The sequence below is a fragment of the Anolis sagrei genome, chromosome 1 (genome assembly GCF_037176765.1).
Source record: "Anolis sagrei isolate rAnoSag1 chromosome 1, rAnoSag1.mat, whole genome shotgun sequence".
NCBI lineage: Eukaryota > Metazoa > Chordata > Lepidosauria > Squamata > Dactyloidae > Anolis > Anolis sagrei.
Genome location: NC_090021.1, coordinates 172,238,569 through 172,257,617, shown reverse-complemented (window position 1 = coordinate 172,257,617; position 19,049 = coordinate 172,238,569). Strand labels below are relative to the sequence as shown.

At 38.4% G+C, this 19,049-nt stretch overlaps 1 protein-coding gene across 5 annotated transcripts in view; it reads left to right on the top strand.

Moving 5' to 3' along the window:
- Positions 1-19,049, top strand: part of ERBB4 (erb-b2 receptor tyrosine kinase 4) — a 1,155,234-nt gene that overhangs the window by 398,223 nt on the left and 737,962 nt on the right. For all 5 annotated transcript variants that reach the window (XM_067470344.1, XM_060781240.2, XM_067470353.1 and 2 more), the window contains exon 2: positions 1,011-1,162. In XM_067470344.1, coding sequence (XP_067326445.1) covers positions 1,011-1,162 — 152 coding nt within the window. The remainder of the gene's footprint in view (positions 1-1,010; positions 1,163-19,049) is intronic.

Below are 19,049 nucleotides of genomic sequence, written 5' to 3'. Positions count from 1 at the left end.
CAGGGAAGGGCATTTCCTTATTCCACATGCCCCCCTTTTGGTGCCATTAAAAAGCAAATAAAAAAATAAACAGTGAAAGGGTGTACAATTTATGTTTTTTTCCAAGGGAAAACAGAACGTGAGGATAGAGCTAGAAGCCTTGTTAGTCTATCATTCTGAGACTGTTTCTAGGGATGGATTCATATCAGTATTTCATATAAGCTGGTCCTTATAGCAAACATAATACATGGTAGCGTTGGTTTCCTGGACAGACAAGAATTATATACCATATTTACTCAATTCTAATGCTCACCTTTTTTGAGTAAATTCCCTTCCCAAAATTTGGGGTGCATTAGATTTGTGTAATATAGTAACTACTTTTTTTGGATTTCAGGGCTTTGAAAATTGAAGTACACATTAGATTTGATGGTGCATTATACTCGAGTAAATACGGGTAGCTATGTGACAGAAAGTTATACATAATGTGCAGTTTTGTGAACATAAGATCATCTCATATATCAATTACTATTATATATCGGAGCCTATACTTTCAGAGAAGGCATAAATACAATTTGTTACAATTCAACTGTAGCATGTGCTGCCTTTGAAATCCTACTTTTGATACTATTTCTGCAGAGGGCATTAATGTAGATCACAAAAGTACAGTGAATCTTACTCTTTTTTAATACAAAATTTCATTCTATTCTTGAAAATGTTGGTGAAGTTTCAGAAGCAGGTATTATTCATCATTTTGACATGCTACTGGCTGGATGATTTCCTAAACCAAAAAATTGAGAGATCAATTTCTGACATATTTTTTTCTTTCTAAATGAACTTGCTGGATCATGGGTAATATTTGTTTTAGTGATCTTTTTCTTCAGAAATACTACAAATAAGGATGCATGGGCTTTGGGAATCAATTATACTTTGTACACAACGTCTGTTCATAGTTGTTGTTTTGCTTCTATATTATATTTATATGAGATCTAATCATTTATTTACTTCATTCTCTCTTTTGTAAATTTTTGCAGTTTGTGCTGGCACTGAAAACAAGCTGAGTTCGCTGTCTGATCTTGAGCAACAGTATCGGGCACTGCGCAAATACTATGAGAACTGTGAGGTGGTAATGGGAAACCTAGAGATCACCAGCATTGAACATAATCGAGATCTCTCTTTTTTACGGGTAAGTCTTATCTGCGTTCGTTGAAAATATAAGTGAGCAGACATTTGCTATCATATTGACATGCAGGCTCAAAGGGATTTTTAGGTAGTGCTGCAGTGCTGAGCTATATGGCTAGTGATTTATTTATTCCTTTTTGTCTCTGGCAATGTCTCTGTCATAAGTTTCTATTGTGTTTCAAGTTCTATCTTGGAAAATATGCCTTTGGAGCAGTATACATATTCATCCATTTTTGTGTAACTATTGTCACCATCCACCGTGTATTTTATTGATAAGCCACATGTATAATTTTTTCCTAGATTGCTAGAAGTATTTTGATACACATTCATTGTGTGGAGATGTCCAGATTAGAGATGTGAAGATCTAGGAAAAAATACAGAACGGTATGCAGGGAATGTTTTTTCATTTGTTTTTCCATTTTTTGTAATTGCTAATACTTAACATTTGCATATTTTCTCCTGGAATAGTCCATGAAATGTTTTGGAAAAGGTGTTCACATATATACTGCACCAAAATCAATTCTAAAAACTGTGTAAGAATATGACTTTTTATGTGCATCTGTGTACAGTATCAGATTACTCCTGGTTTTGGGTTTTTTTACATTCATTTTATGGAAATAAGTGTGCTGCATCTCCTACCACTACAAATTACTAGTAGAGACAAGGTAGTCTGTTTTACTAATGTTGATTTTTATTTATTTATCGTGTCAGGAGCGAATTGAGAATACAGTTATAAAGTATAGAAAAACCACAAACAAAGTTGAAAACTTGGCATTATACTAAATTTCCTTTGACCACTTGGAGTGCCTCTGGTGTCACTGTAAGAAGGTCCTCTGTTGTGCAGTGCCAGGGCTCAGACTGCATTGTAGTAAGTGATCTGTGGTTTGCTTTTCTCACACCCCATGCTGTGGACTCCACTTTGTAGCCCCATTTCTTGACTCTGCATCTCATGGTGATAGAGCACAGACTGTTCAGCACTTTCTAAGCCACCCAGTCTTCTGTGTGCCTGGGGAGAGTTTCTCATCTGGTATCAGTCACTAATGTTGATGATTTATTCTATTTTATGTGAGCATTTTGACAATTCCTCACAGTAACAAAACCAAAGAAGTCTCTTACAGATTGTGCTGTAAAAGGTGCTTTTGGAGTGTAACCATTCGCTTTTGGAGAGTAACCATTCAGTCTTATATTGCCACTCCTCCTCAACGTTTGTCTCTATAGTATACTTTCCCCCTCCTATATGAAGGTCCTTTTTATGACCCCATTTTTGGTGAGCTTCTCTCCCACAAACTATCTGCTCCATCTCTATCTCACCCCGAGTTTTTAGCTTTTAGTATTTTATCCTGTACATGCGGCCCGCTCATTGTCACTGTGATTGTGAAGGATTTTATTGTAATTTTATATTGTTTACTGTATTTTTATGTATTTTACTATGCTGTTGTTTTGTGTTTTGATTTGATTTGATTTTATTGTATTGCATTAATGGGCTTGGCCTAATGTAAGCCATCTCGAGTCCCCATTGGGGAGATGGTGGTGGGGTATAAATAAAGGTTGTTGTTGTTGTTGTTGTTGTTGATGTTTGTGTTTTGCTTACAGTTCAGGATTTTGTAGTTCCATTTGTAATTAAAAAAACAAATACTCATTTGGTAATTATATGTTGAATGCATACAATTTCCAGTATCTTTGACAGGATAATTTTATTCCAGCCTATGATAACTAGAGATACGTTGCTTTTATTTTCCTAAAATAATATCTTGATTTAAAATCTGAAAAAGTGCCCTAAGGTTACATTTTTCATTCCCACTCCTAAACTATTTGCTCCCTCTTTCTGAAAAATTCAGTTTTTCCTCTATGAGTTCAGAAAATCTTGCACTTCTGGTGAATACATATACATTGAAGCTTTAGCAAAAACTGTGAATCCCTGAACCAAATCTGAGAGATACCAAATTGCCTTGTCTGAGGCAGTTTAGAAACACAGTGATATGTTATAGAGGGACAGAACCAGCCAGTAGAGTAGTTTATGGAATTCAGTTTGATCCAGTGGCTGAGCAGACCTCATTCCCAGCTCTTATTGGCTTTCCAGGAAAACTGGTTTCTTTATATGGCACATACTTATATGTGTGCAAGTGTATAGGCTGCCTGTCATATTTTCCATCAACTTCAAGCTTGCTGTGCTTATTTTTAAAACCAGATGCCTTTTGGTTGTCGCCTGCTCAATAAAAGCTTCACTGAAATATTATTTGAGGTTGATAAACCCAATTAAACCAGAGCGGCAGATGGCAAATACACAGAACCTCTCTGTGTTCTTTTTTTTTTTTGGTAGTAGCAGTTAGTAAAGATTTCACGTATGTGTTTATTTTTACCTGAAACTGCCCCCCTCACAGATGTCTAGGCGAAAAATAGCAGCACTAGTTAATGTGATAAATTAGAGCCATTAAAACGGGAAGCAAAACAGAGAAATTGTGTTTTTGTAAGGAGGGGAGAAAAGAAATACAAGGTGGCATGTTTATGCTAATAATTTGACATTCATTAGCTTGAGGGTGCTACTTATTTCATCTTTTTTTTAAAAAAAAAACATCTTAATAACCCAACAAAGGTGGCAGATGGGATGTAACCAAGAACCCAACTACTTGACACCGTTAACATGCAAAATTATGAAATTATTGCTGTTCTTTTGGAAGCTCTCATTTCTTATGATTGCACTTGCTTTCCTATGACATAAAATGTGTTTCAAGTGTGCTACTTCCACTCCTTCTTCTGAAGCATCTTGAAATATGCATATCTGTTTACAGAAGCCATAGACAAGAAGGTCAGGAAGATGGATATAAAGAACGGAAGACTATACTTTCAGTTCAAAGTGTCACTCATGAAATGACTAAAAGATTGGTCACAGCAGCTGGGGATTCCCTGCCATTGAGTGAATCTGTTGAGTCTAAACTCCAAAATGAGCTCTCCATGGTCATAGATCCTACCTCAAAATAGATTAAGCTCCCTGACCAGATCCTTTAAAGCAGTGTTTCTCAACCTGTGGGTCCCCAGGTGTTTTGGCCTACAACTCCCAGAAATCCCAGCCAGTTTACCTGCTGTTAGGATTTCTGGGAGTTGAAGGCCAAAACATCTGGGGACTCACAGGTTGAGAACTACTGCTTTAAAGTTTGCACTACAACGAGACACACATTCACTGTCCCACTGACAGGGAATTACATGAAAGAGCATACGTGGAAAAACCAGGGTTGGGCATGGGGTGACAGGTTCTCTGTGCCCCCCCCCCCCACACCAGGACCTCACAGATTGACCACGTTGTGTGGTGAATCCAATAGCCAATGGGATAAGGTTCTTAGTTAGTTGAAAGTTTAAAACACCTAAATATATATTGGGGGGGGGGGGGACAAGTCACCTTTTTAAGCATTTGATTTTAACACTGTCTGCTCAAACTTTTAGCTTCTCCTTTTTGAAAATCAAATGAAAGAGAGTTTGCTGCAACCTGAGTCAATCTGTTCCAAATTGAAATAGATAATATATATTTCAATTTAATTATTTAAAGAAATTATTGATCATTCTTGTGAAAGTTAAATATGAATAGAGGAAGCCATCAGCTAGTAGTTTGAAAAGTGAACAAACTTCCAGGTATATTGGCAGAGTTCACAGGGTCTATGAACTTTCACCATTTTGCATTCTGCTTTTGGATATCAAATTCTACTGATCATGGAGAAAAATGTCTGTCTTTAAGGACAGCAGTTTGGAGATACTGAAACAGAATTAATGCAAGTATCAGATAAAACTCATTTGTTTCTCTTTGCTTTGTGACATATGTAATATTCCTGAGTGGTGCCAATTCACAATTCAGGTGATCAACATGTGGATCTGCTTTGCAATATATCAACGTATTTGGAGCCTGGTGGAAGTTCATGTATAATACATTAATTCAATAGTGCATCTCGGGACAAAAATGACAGGGCTTATATTCTACACCAAGTCTTTTGGAGTTGCACCTGTACTTAGTTACTTACTTAAATGATCCCTCGCAGCCTGAGGGTGATGGTCCTCCAAGTGTAGTGACTTGACGGTGGGTGGCAGTAGAGCCCTACTCTTGATCTGCATGTTTTCCCGCAGTGAAAAGCGGTCCCGGTCAGGATTGGCTTGGCACATTTCTCCCTTTCACCCTCCATTCATGCTTCTTCAAATTCTGCATCACTGCTGGTCCCACCTGACCTCCAGTTTTAGAATTCAAGGGCCAGGGCTTCTCTGTTCTTGGTGTCTATGTCACAGTTTTTATGGTTGGCTTTAAGCCCATCTTTAAATCTCTTTTCCTGTCAATCAACATTATCAACATTATGCTTCCTGTTCTTGAGTTGGGAGAGGGTGATTCGGGCAGCTGTATTCCTACCTATGTTACCATATTGTCAAATTTGGGGTGTAATTTGGGGCTGATTTCTGATTACTGATGGCTGAATCATATGGCTGTGCAAATTGTCCAAGTAGCAAAATATGACAGAACTTGTAATAGCGCCTGGACTTTTTCTTCCTTTACACTGGCATACACATTCTGTTATTGTATTCCTTTGAGCTATAGCATTATAGCTTTTAAATGTGAACGGTCACTTATTTGTATTTAAGAAAAACCCAGACTGTCTTATGCCATTCCAGTCTCTGAAGTGAAAGATGAATTCTTTTTTTCTGTTTCTATTCCCAGCATTAAAATGTTCCAAAGAGTCAGCAAGGGTGATTTAGACATGTAACATGACTGGCCATAGGTTCTAACCAAGCCCCCTCACCACCTTTTTAAAAAGAGTCATTTAGCTGAGGAAGTCAGTAGAAAAATCTCCATTCATTTTCTACATATAGTTTTTTCTGACAGTGTGGAATGAGGATGAGCTGGATCACATCCTCTCTCTCTCTCTCTCTCTCTCTCTCCCTCCCTCCCTGTCTCGCAAATATGCACGACAAAGGATTTTTTATTTCAACAAATTTAAAATGTTTATAGGCTCCTCAATGCAGTAAAAATAAAGATAAATGTATATGGATGAAGCAGGCATGTAGCCTGGGGGGGGGGGGTGTCGAGGGGCTTCAGCCCCCCCCCCCCCCCCAATTCTCATTGTGGTCCACAAGAACGCCTTACTGGTGCATTATTTAAACTGTTATGTTTATTCATATCATGATCTGATCACCATACTCAATATATCCCATATGCATTAGGGTATTGGGGTAACGATATAAAAAGTTTGCTAGGGCAGACCCTCTTTCACTGAGACTCAGCCCCCCCCCCCCCCCCCGAATCAAAATCCTGGCTACGGGCCTGGGATGAAGAAAACACCGAATAGAAGCTTACTCATGATCGTGTGGGATTAGCTGGGATGTAGTTTAAGGACATCTGGCTGATGAATGACCTACCATTGTTTGGCTGTGAAAAACCGTCTAATGTTTGAAAAAATAATTGAAAATATTTACTCTAACTTCAGGCTAGAAATCTGATATCATTACTTGAAATATCACTCTATTCTCTTGTCATCATATATTCCTTAACATAGCTCTGAGTTTTCTTTGTCATGTTTCCTGTTGGTATGTAGACCTGCATCCATTGCAATATAAAGTGATTGCTCTGTTTTTTTGGCGATTGGCTTTAAAGACAGAATTTAAGAATTTATAATTGAGACAGCTTTGTTTCATGTAACCAAGTCTCAACATTTTGGTCAGAGTAACATAGGTGGAATAAGTGTCATGGTTTCCCTGCGGTTGATAAGAAATGCATTTGTAAGGTTAGCAAAGAAACATTCCACACAACCTTTCAACTTCACGTTTCTGTGTGTTTCCCTCATTTTTTTTAAAGCACTCCCATTCTATTTTCTCCTCTTTGGCAAAGGAAATGGAAGCTTTTAGATGCTTTCAGAAATAATTCATTGGATTTGTAACAACCCTTCACAATTACAGGGTCTTAAAATAGTATGCTTTCAAAGCAGTTCGAGTGGCCCAACTGTAATGCTGAGATGGAGCGTTGTGGCCTTGACTTGACATGGGAAAGAATGTATGGACTTATCTGGAAGGTTGTAAGTCTATGGCATGAAAAGTACACTGACTGAGTTGTATCTAAGCCTTCCATGGGAAATTTTTGGTGTGTGTGTATTTTGAAAGTGTAGCAGACTATAGTTTCAGGGAGAAAACATATAAATGTTGGCACTACTTTTCAGTCCTATGCAGTTCTTTAGGACCAGGCAGGATACACTTCACCACACACATATCACAGCCATACTCTTTCCTTATCAGTAGGAAACCCCAAAACCCGACCAGAGTACTTTTAGAAGACTCACTTACAACTCGGTGGCCTGTATTTCCTATACCCAAATATACAAAAAGTTAAGATTGCATATTCGAAGCTTAAGAAAGCCCTGATAATACCTAAAATAGACCCCACTAGAGAATATCAGGTATTGCAAAGCTATACCCAGGGGAAGGCAATGGAAACCTCCTTTGAATTAATCTTGAGAAAAATCAATACAAAATTAAGATTGAATTAATCTTCATGACAGGGGATTGTACTAGATGCCAGTGCAGTCTCTTCCCAATTTTATAATTCTGTGATTCTATAAATGTACATAACAACGACAATAACAACAACACAGCAAAACAAAAACAATGTATATTACACTTTTGCCAATGAAAATCAAGCTCATATGTCACTGTCCAATCCTTCTTGGCTGCCATCACTTTTTTCTTCTGCTGTGTACAACTGCAGTTTTATTTATTTTTTCCAGATGGAGTGAAAAGGGGCAGCATAAAGGGAAGGTAAAATCAAGTGTGAGCAGTGCTGGTATTTTGAACCTGTGTTTGATATTTTGGTATGCATGGCTGTCATTTCAGTACCAAGGAAAGCTAAATACACACTGCAGACCTCATCAGATGGAGTTTGTCCTCAGTTTTCTACACACTTAAAAGATGGAATCCCACAGCTCCCATAAAATGATGAACACCCCATTCCATGGGACTGGATCTCTGTAATGTGTAGGAATGGATGGATTTTAAAGTTGGGTGAAAATTAATTTCACTCATCTTCCTGCACTTAGTATCACTTAGAAACAAGTATTTTTCCATGGGATGGGTATTGGTGCATCTGCCTGTTTTAAGTCCATATTCTGACATTTCAGTGTGGATGTGCATGCGGGTGGACTTTTCATGCCCCTTGATTCTTGGGATGTCTATGCTCCTTTCTGTTTTTGTTGCTGCTGTAGCTGCACAATCTTGAAAATTTGAAATAACTCCAAACCCCTGTGATATGTGTACCCACCTGTGTGATGAGAAGTGAAGCACAGGGCTTGACTAGAAATGGGAGGAAACAATTATGTTTGATGGGGGTGAGTAAATTCTCCATCTTCTTTCAAGACAGAATGCTATGAAATGCCATGAGAAGAAGATGATTCCTCCCATTCCCCATTCCCCTTTGTGGGATGAAATCATACAATGCCTCATGTTATGTCTCCAGCCATGTTTTAACCCTACACTGTGATTATAATCTTCAATGACCACTCAACCCATCTGGTTGTCTTAGCCTACAGCTGCCCTCAGAATGAAGCATCTTCCCACCCCTAAAATGGCTAAATCCCATGGTTCCTCCCTGTTGGGCTCCTCTCCTACAAATGCATTTTTATCCCTATCTCACCCAGGGTTTTAACTTTTTAACATTTTACCTCATAACTTTGGCCCGCCCTCTGTGTTTGGTTTTACTATGCTGTTTTATATTGTTGATTTTGTTATTTCATATTTTGTTATGATATATTTTGTTATTGTGTGTTTATTATGTTGTATTATTTTAGGCTTGGCCTCATGTAAGATGCCCGAGTCCCCTTTGGGGAGATAGTGGTGGGTTATAAATAAAGTGTATTATTATTATTATTATTATTATTATTATTATTATTATTATTATTATTATTAGCGACTAGCAATATTTGCAGTGTTCATCTCCTAGAAGCCCTAGTCAGCTGTTCAATGGTGAGGAATTCTGGGATTTGGAGGCCCAAACAGCAGAAGGGCCACAATTTGAGGACGCCTGTCTTAAAATATCAAAGCTCTAGAAGAGCCTTTTTTGACCAAGAGAAGTAGCTAGGTTGGAGTGAGTGAGCTGGGCATCTTTTTGTCGGTTTCAGCATCTTGTGTGATTTCTATCAATTTCCCTTTAAATCCCTATGAAAAGGTAAGGAGAGCAAACACAAGCAAACCATTTATCCTTTGCCATGTTTGCACATTACATATGCTGTTGCCTTGTGCATGAAGAAAACATCTGAATTCATATATTGATGTATTCCTACCCCAGCAAATGCTCTGTGTAGGAAAAAGCTGGCTTAAGTCTTACTTCAACAAAAAACAACAACAACAATCTAGTATATAAAGGAGGCAAAGCTCCAGTGGCAAATGCACTTAAATTGAAAATGGATTTATTAGGTTGTAAAGCCAAGTGTACAGCTTCCTTTGGGACTTGATGGCGAGGTATTAAGATTTGGCTTCAATGATGAGTGTAATGAATTTTAAAGGTTGGTCACAACCTTAATTAGGAATCCAAAAATAACATTTCATGGTATATATTGATGGACTTTGCTCAGGGGAATCATAGGGGTCATTAGAGCTTGTTTATGTATATCCTTCTTCTTGCTGTCTGCTTTCCTCCCTTCAGGGAATAAAGCTCATATTTTCAAAGTAGTGGAAACACGCAGGCATGTTATATGATAACAGATCCATGGGGTGGTGACTGTAACGAAATAGAATAATGCTTGATCCTGCCTTGAGTCATTTCTGTTACGGTTCATTTTTTTCTCTTTTTAAGCCAAGTTTTCCCCTTTTAGAAGCTGAAAGTGAAACTTAACAAAACTGTGTTCAGAGGATTGAATAATGTTGCATTGTAATGCATTGATTTAGTGTCTTGGATCAATGAGTTTAAAAGCTGAAAGAAACAGAAGATAAAGCCTTTAATTGCAAGCCATCAGGGGGCAGAGGAGGTGGAGGAAACTGAAGCTTAGTGAACTGGTTTTCTCTAAACCAGATCAATTTTAAAGGTTTCCACTGTGGATGCCTGCAGGCAGGCTTTGAGAGTTCAGAGAATCCAACACAAATGTTTATATTGCAGTATTTAGCATTATTACTGATAGCCCCATCTGAAATCTGATAGTAATATTAAGCTCACTTGCTAATTAGAGGCTTATTTGTGGAGGACTGTGAAACTTATTGTAAGCAACAGCAAGGACTATAAAATAAGGAAGGCAGCCACCATGGGCTATTATAAAGAAGCTGGACCTTTGAATAATTTCTTTAGAATGTCTACCACAAAAACACTGTTCCTTTTTCAGTTCTGATGCCAAACACATAAAATGTTATTTTTTAAAAGACCTTTATACTTTACATTTAAATTGGGACTAATACCCAAGTTTAATTAAGTGTAATCCTTGGGCAATTTGGAAGTTAATATATTAATCTGTTGCAGACCCGTACCCAGGATTTTGATTGTTGGGGGGGGGGGGGTGAGTTTGATTTTTTTTTTGGGGGGGGGGGTGTAGTATCTACCCTAGCAAACCTTTTGTAGCATTATCCCAATACCCTCATGCATATGGGATATATTGAGCATGGTGATCAGATCGTGATATGAATAAACATAACAGTTTAAATAATGTACTAGTAAGGCCTTCTTGCGGACCACCCTGAGAATTTGGGGGGGGGGGGGTGTGAAGCCCCTCAAGTCGCCCCCCCCCCCCCCCCCAGCTACGGGTCTGATCTGTTGTGCAGCTTATTACTTTTAATACAGAGGTGACAACTGACAGAAATGGTGAAGACAAAATGAGCGTCACAGAAACCGTGTCTCTTCCAAGATGATGTGGGTGTACTCCAAAGCTGTTTTGGTGTGTTAAAGAAACCACATTTTATAAGCTATAATTATAGAATTTCTGCTTTGATATTTTCATGTAATAGTCTGAGAAGTCTTTCAGAAAGCCCCGGAAAGAATTAGTTATGGAAAGTGAACCATTGTGATAACAGGCCTCAGTGAAACACGGTTATTCCATATGATTTCAAAGGGAGAAATCTGAAGCATGTGCTCAGAGTCAAAAGCGTCATAAAGTGACAAAACTTACCTATGGCGTGCTTGGCTAATGGGAACTCAAGTGGCCTTATTTAGGCATAAGTTTCAACTTTTTACTTTTTGGCACATAGACAGCACAATGTAGTGGTTAGTCTTTACTGAGCCATAAAGCTCACAGTGGGCTAGTCAGCTTCTCCCATTTTGCCATACTTCGCAGGATTGCTGTAATCATAAAATGGGTTAAAGAGGAAATACTTAATCAGCTACTGTGATGTGGAACTCTGAGACTTGGTTTGGAGCCCTTGCTAACACCATGATCAAATATTAACAGCTGTCCAGTTGCATAGAAGGATTTAATATGTAGTTCGCATTAAAAAAAACATGGCTGGAAAAAGATACGAAGTATGTGAATGGATAGGTTCTTGTGGGTTTTTTCAGGCTATAGGGCCATGTTCTAGAGGCATTTCTCCTGACGTTTCACCTGCATCTATGGCAAGCATCCTCAGAGGTAGTGAGGTCTGTTCAACTGACCACCTTCATTAGCATTTGAAGGTCTGCCTGAGCCTGGGAAAATCTTTTGTTGAGATGTGTTAAGATGTGCCTGGTTGTTTCCTCTCTGCTGTTTTGCTGTTGTAATTTTAGAGTTTTTTTATACTGTTAGCCATACTGTTGTTCATTTTCATGGTTGTTCATTTTCTTATACTGTTAGCCATACTGTTGTTCATTTTCATGGTCTCCTCCTTTCTGTTGAAATTGTCCACATGCTTGTGGATTTCAATGGCTTCTCTGTGTAATCTGACATGGTGGTTGTTGGAGTGGTCCAGCATTTCTGTGTTCTCAAATAAAATGCTGTGTCCAGGTTGGTTCATCAGGTGCTCTGCTATGGCTGACTTCTCTGGTTGAAGTAGTCTGCAGTGCTTTTCATGTTCCTTGATTCGTGTTTGGCCAATGCTGCTGCGTTTGGTGGTCCCTATGTAGACTTGTCCACAGCTGCATGGTACACGGTAGACTCCTGCAGAAGTGAGAGGATCCCTCTCGTCCTTTGCTCAACGTAGCATTTGTTGGATTTTCTTGGTGGGTCTGTAGATAGTTTGTATGTTGTGTTTCCTCATCAGGTTCCCTATGCGGTCAGTGGTTCCCTTGATGTATGGCAAGAACACTTTTCCTCTACTTTATTGTGGTCCATTTCTTCTTAGAATAAAAGACATACAATATTAATAAAGCTGCATGCATATTTTCTTGGAAGTAAGCTTTATTGGACTCAAGGGTAAAGATGTATGAGACTGCATCATCAGGTTGAAGTCATGCTCACATCACTAGGCATGACCACCAAATGAACATGATGAGCTTTTCTTATGAGTGAACATGCATAAGAATTCCACACAAGTATCATTTGAAAACTAGTGAAAAGTATAAAAATTGCTGAAAAGCTAGCCAGTTGTCTCCTTTATTTGAGTGAAAGCAATGATGTAGCAGCTGTCTTTTTAAAACATTATTTATTTAGTTTTGTTGGCATCTATACCTGGTTGGTTTTTTTTTTCCTGAAAATGCTGATATATGTAATTGAGGCCAGGCTGAGGTCTGCCCGTTTTAACAAACCATTAGCTGGAAAGAGACATCCTGTCAATTAGATCTATTGCTGGATGTCAGTTTAGCCTGAGGTTACAACAATGTTGCCCTGGCACTAGGTAAAGACTGTGCATGTTGATACACACTCCCTTGTCAGCCGTTCAACCTAGAAATAATCATCAGATCTTGACAGAGCCACCAGTTTTATATGACAGATTATCTCCTTGTGTGTTTAATTACATATAGGAATCGCTGGAATCTTCATAAATAAAACAGGTTTTGATCAGTTTATGAGGTTTCATTGAATTCTCCCTGAAATTTGATATATGGAAGAATGTACCAATATCCTTGAAGATTCTTGGAAAGAAAGCACAGGCTTTCATGTATGCTACAGAAGGAGAGATTTGGCATACAAAGTGGAATATAGATGGGGCTGAAGAATATTTGAGATCAGGATGGGATGATTTTTTTTATCTTCTGGGGTCACTTGCAATTAGAGATGAAGAGATGTTTATTGATTGTTGGTACACCCCAATGAGGATTTTTTTTTTTGTTGTGTCAGAAGTGACCTGAGAAACTGCAGGGCGCTTCTGGTGTGAGAGAATTGGCCGTCTGCAAGGACGTTGCCCAGGGGATGCCTGGATGATTTTTTAAAGTTTTATCATCCTTGTGGGAGGCTTCTCTCATGTCCCACATGAGGAGCTGGAGCTGACAGAGGAAGCTCATCCGCCTCTCCCCAGATTCGAACCTGCAACGTGTTGTTCTTCAGTCCTGCCGGCACAGGGGTTTAACCCATTGTGCCACCGGGGGCTCCTTCCCAATGAGGATAATCCTGGACTAATAAGAATATACAAAATTAAGAACTTCCAGAACTCCTAACAATTGCTACATTGTGGGCATGCATGGACTTAAATGTTGTGTATAACATACTGGTACCTTTTTGCTGAACTATTAATTCCACAAAAAATAGGGTAAAATTCCACAAAAAATGTTTCCTCATCCAGTGATTTGGCATTAAAAATATTTTATTTAAACATTTTAAAAGTAAAATTTCAAAGATAAGGAAAAAGAAAGAAATGGAAAAAGAGTAGAGATTGCATAGCATTAAGGCTTGATATATATGTGAATGGATTTTCCAAAAATACATTTTAAGTTGTCATCTGTAAAATACACATCCATGCATAGGTAAAGCACTAAAATCATCTGACCATTGAATGATGGTGAATTTTTATCTTTCCAGACTTGGACTATTGACCTTTTCACAACAATAAAAGCAATGAGACAATTGAAATTGCATGGCATCATGATTTTGCTCAATTCCAACACTATGGTTGATTGAGAAATAATGCAGGGATGATATTCTTTGTTGATAAGGTGTTGTTTCTTCACTTTCATACTTGAAAGATTCTTGCCCATAGCTACATTCACATGAAGACATATAACTACAGTAGGGAATGTTGTCTTGTTCAAATAGTGGTCTCTCCATACAGCAGCCTGAGAGTGTCACTGAAAGACTATGGAACATATGTTGACAGGGCCATGCAAAAGCTTTTACATTTCAGTAGCTGTATGGGAGAATATATTGCAGTGTTTCTCCACCTGGGGGTCGGGACCCCTGGGGGGGTCGTGAGGCAGTATCAGGGGGGTCACCAAAGACCATCAGAAAACACTGTATTTTCTGTTGGTCATGGGGCTTCTCTGTAGGAAGTTTTCGCCCAATTCTATTGTTGGTGGGGTTCAGAATAATCTGAGTGTAGGTGAACTATAAATCCCAGAAACTACAACTCCCAAATGTCAAGGTCTATTTCCCCCAAACTCCACCAGTGTTGACAGTTGGGCATAATTGAGCATCCGAGCCAAGTTTGGTCCAGATCTATCATTGTTTGAGTTCATAGTGCTCTCTCAATGTAGGTGAACTACAACTCCAAAACTCAAGGTCGGTGTCCACCAAACACTTCCAGTATTTTCCGTTGGTCATTGGAGTTCTGTGTGCCAAGTTTGGTTCAATTCCATCATTTTTGGAGTTCAGAATGCTCTTTGAGTGTAGGTGACCTACAAATTCCAGCAACTACAACTCCCAAATGACAAAATCAGTATCTCAGTATCTCTAGATTCTGGCATCCAGCGAACATTTCTAGGAAATTGTTGTGCAGCTTTAATTAGAGGCTTTGAATACCATGGAGACTGAGGTTTTATGGCCCATTCAGAACTCTTTGACTTTCAATAACAGTTTGGGCTTAACAGTCATAAGGGGTGAGTCTTAACTGGTTAGAATAATGTGAGGGTTAGAATTTTATAGGATGCCATTCATTGTCCATTTCTCTTGGTGTCATTTTTTAAAGAGTTATATAAATCAGTGGGACCATCCTGATAAATTTGAACATTTAGACCCGCAACTTATTGATTCAAACGGAGAAGATCCACTCCATCCATAGTTTGCCTATAGTTGGATTCTCCACTCAAAAATTGATTGTACATTTCTGCTTTCGTTAGGTTTAATAAAAGAATTCAAGACTTAGATTTAAAAGCACAACTGTAAGTGCAAAAGACATGGTGAAAATTAAATGATATAACAGAAGACACAACACGTTAAGAGCTAATGTCATAATAAAACACAACAGAAATCAGACTCTGAAGTCCACAATAAGCCTTGTTTTAAACTATGAAATGGCTTCTATTTATTTATTTATTTATTTATTTACATTATTTATATCCTGCCTATATCAGCCCAGAGGCGACTCAGGGCGGTCTACATATCGGCACAATTCGATGCCATCAATACATACATTCAAAAAGCAAAAACAATTAAGTGCATATAGACAAAAAAGGTGTCAAGGTCCCAGATAGTGATTGAAACAGCACTGTGGTGAAATTGGGACCATGGCAAAGTGCTGCAGAGTCCTTTTGTGTCCAACGGATCATAACAAGATTATCTAAAAAATAGCACTAACCACTGTAAATCAGTGTTTTTATTTGTTTTTTTAATTTATTGATTGATTGGTTTCCTGTCTTCTCACTTTGGGACTCCATTGGGGTGACAATATTTTAAACCATCTAGTTTTTTATTGTTTGTTTCTTTTCTTTCCTCTTTTTTTTGGTTCTAAACTGGCAAACACTGAAGAATCAGTGGATTTCAGATATTTAATCTCTGCTAGGGAGAATCTTATCACTTTTAATATCCATGTGTTGTGATTATTTATGCATCTACAGCAGTTATGTCCAGTTGATGTAGCGAGAGAAAAAACTGGAAATGGTTCAGTCATTGAGGCTTCAGTTGTGCAGAAGCAGGACTTTTTGCTTGTTTCTCTTGTCTTGCAACGGAGTTGAAGGCCACCACTGATGGAATCTCCATTTTTTCATTACCATTAAATAGAGAGGCGCTCTACTCAGTTTTTACTCTAGCAGCCTTATGTTTAGTAGATGAAGTTAAAATGTTCCTCAAGCTAATGAGTGTAGCGAGTACTGATAGTCTACTTTCAGGATTACTAGCTTCTTCCTATTCATGTTGAGCCTCCATTATCCAGAATTCTAAAATCCAAATGTGTTCACATGGTGATACATTTGCTCTCTGATTCTTCAATGTGCATGAACTTTGTTTCATGCATGAAATTACTTTTTAGAATACCTTGAGACAATGTTTATAAGGTATTCATAAAACATACCTGAATGTTATGATTAAGTTTGGCTCCCATCTACAAAAAATCCTATATGTAAGGGATTCCAAAATCTGAAATCCAAAACAGTTCTGGTCTCAAGCATTTTGGATATGTGATAATCAGTTTCTATAATCTTTATCACTCCCCTTTTATGGAAGAGTCAGGTTCTTTAAAACTTAAAACAAGAACAAAAAAAAAGGGTAAGAAAACATGTGAAAAGGAATACTGTAGAATTATTTTTTCTAATGTATACCTTGCTGTAGAGCCCTTTTCTCAAAATACGTTGTTTTTGCAGACCTTTTAAAGGTGAAACAAATAAAAGCTCAGGAATTCAATCCACAATATATGTTGTCTTCCTCTTTCATTCTTATTATCTGCCATTCTGTACTTCAGGTGATCAGATAAACACAGCCCTTCAAAAGATAACGGGGAAACATTGAAAAGGGCTGCATATCATCACCGTTGGAATATGTCCCACCTGCAGGCCACTTTTAACTAAATGCCCTGAATGCTTCATGAATGGCCCTTAGGGATGTAGAGTCACAAACATCACCTGGAATTACAGGCACTTAACTTGTCTCAACATCAAAGCACTTAACAGAAAAATGCTGAACAATGACGGGAAATAATTTCAACTAAAATAATCTTTGGCTTCCCACACACATGCATTAGGTTCACCTGCACCCTCAGTCAGAAGTCTTATTATTTCCATTTACTTAAAAAGTTTGAAAACAATCTGCTTTTTTTTCCAGATTGTAGCATAAAACAATTTCTGTGAGATTGTTTTACTATGCTGTCTTTAAAAAGCATACCTTTTCCCAAGGATCACTTTTGGTTGAGAACTGATTCTCTTTAGCTGCTTGTCCTCCTAATCAGGGCACCTCTAGTAGTATTATACATATCTTTAAAATGGCTAATAAAGATGTCACGCTCATAGTTAAAGAGTGTTACAGTAATTTGTAGCAGGACCAAGTGTGTGTGTGTGTTGAAGAACAACCTTATGATGGTAATTATTATGTGCAGCTGGTAATATAGGTCAACCAGCAATCTTGGACCACACCCAATAGGGTATAACTGTATGAGTTTTTAGAATACAGTTCTCGAGAGCTTTTTCTCTGATGAAATCTATGCTCAAAGGCTGAAGAGCAAGTTAGAGAGAAGCTGTTATGCTGCTCTAAAGGAAGCTATGGTGGAATAGCTGTTTGCCCACGGTTTATGTTTTGCTTTCTCATTTGACTTAAGATGAAGATGCCTTATTTTGTGTTACTTACAAAGATTATGTAAGTTTCTTGCACGGTTTTTTTGTATGCAACATTACAGGTTTGTATTTCATCTCTGCTATTAAGGATAAATATTTTTCTGTTCATTTCTACTCTTGTCCGTGAGTCTTGTTCATGGGATATGGCTAAGATCTGCTTGCTGCTCAACAAGGAGTTCTTATGTCTTAGTTGAGTCATTGATCAAAATGAGGATTATTGTCAAGGCATCAGAAGAGGACTAAAATGTGGAAGGTTTATAAAGAAACTAGAAAAGATCCCAAAATGTAAAGAGTGGAATTAATTTTAAAAATTTCCAGGATTTGTTCATAGCCCACCTTTCTCATTCCCCAATATAGGGTATTATGCACAGAATGGAAGATGATCTTATTTCATTATTATGATTGCTTGCAATTAATGGTTAAAAAGGAATGTTTGGGAGGCACCCCCTTTCTGGGAAGTTCTCAAAAATGATTTTTTTTGTCGTGTCAGGAGCAACTTGAGAGACTACAAGTCGCTTCTGGTGTGAGAGAATTGGCCGTCTGCAAGGACGTTGCCCAGGAGACGCCCGGATGATTTGATGTTTTTATCATCCTTGTGGGAGGCTTCTCTCATGTCCCCGTATGAGGAGCTGATAGAGCAGTGGTTCTCAACCTGGGGTCCCGAGATGTTCTTGGCCTTCAGCTCCCAGAAATCCTAACAGCTGGTAAACTGGCTGGGATTTCTGGGAGTTGTAGGCCAAAAACATCTGGGGACCCCAGGTTGAGAACCACTGTGATAGAGGGAGTTCATCTGCCTCTCCCCGGATTCGAATCTGCGACCTTTTGGTCTTCAGTCCTGCCGGCACAGAGGTTTAACCCACTGCGCCACCGGGGGCTCCTCTCAAAGAAGATACAATAAAACCTTATTGTATCTACTTCCTTCCTTCAGGCATATGCAATAAAACAGAGGCTGGGATTCATTTGTTTATCCCACTTCTTCCTCCAGAATGAATGATTCTTGCCTCTTATGGCCCCTCTGTGCACCTAAAAATCTACTCTAGAGGACTGGAAATCCCACTGGGATAGGGTTTGTGTGTGTGTGTGTGTGTGTGTGTGTGTGTGTGAGAGAGAGAGAGAGAGAGAGAGAACACATTGCAAGGGAAGAAGGAAGAGGCAAGAAAGAAAGACTCAATTATTTTAGTGTTGAAATTAACCACTGATCAAACTAAAGGGATGTCTAAAGTCTCATTTCAGGTCATTAGATTTTTGTATATAAATCTGCCTCCATTGTTACTGATGTTGTGTGTTTAAAGGTCTCAGCATGAGAAGTTTGCTAAATAAATGTTCTCTGTAGAGCTTTAAAAAGACTGTTATGATT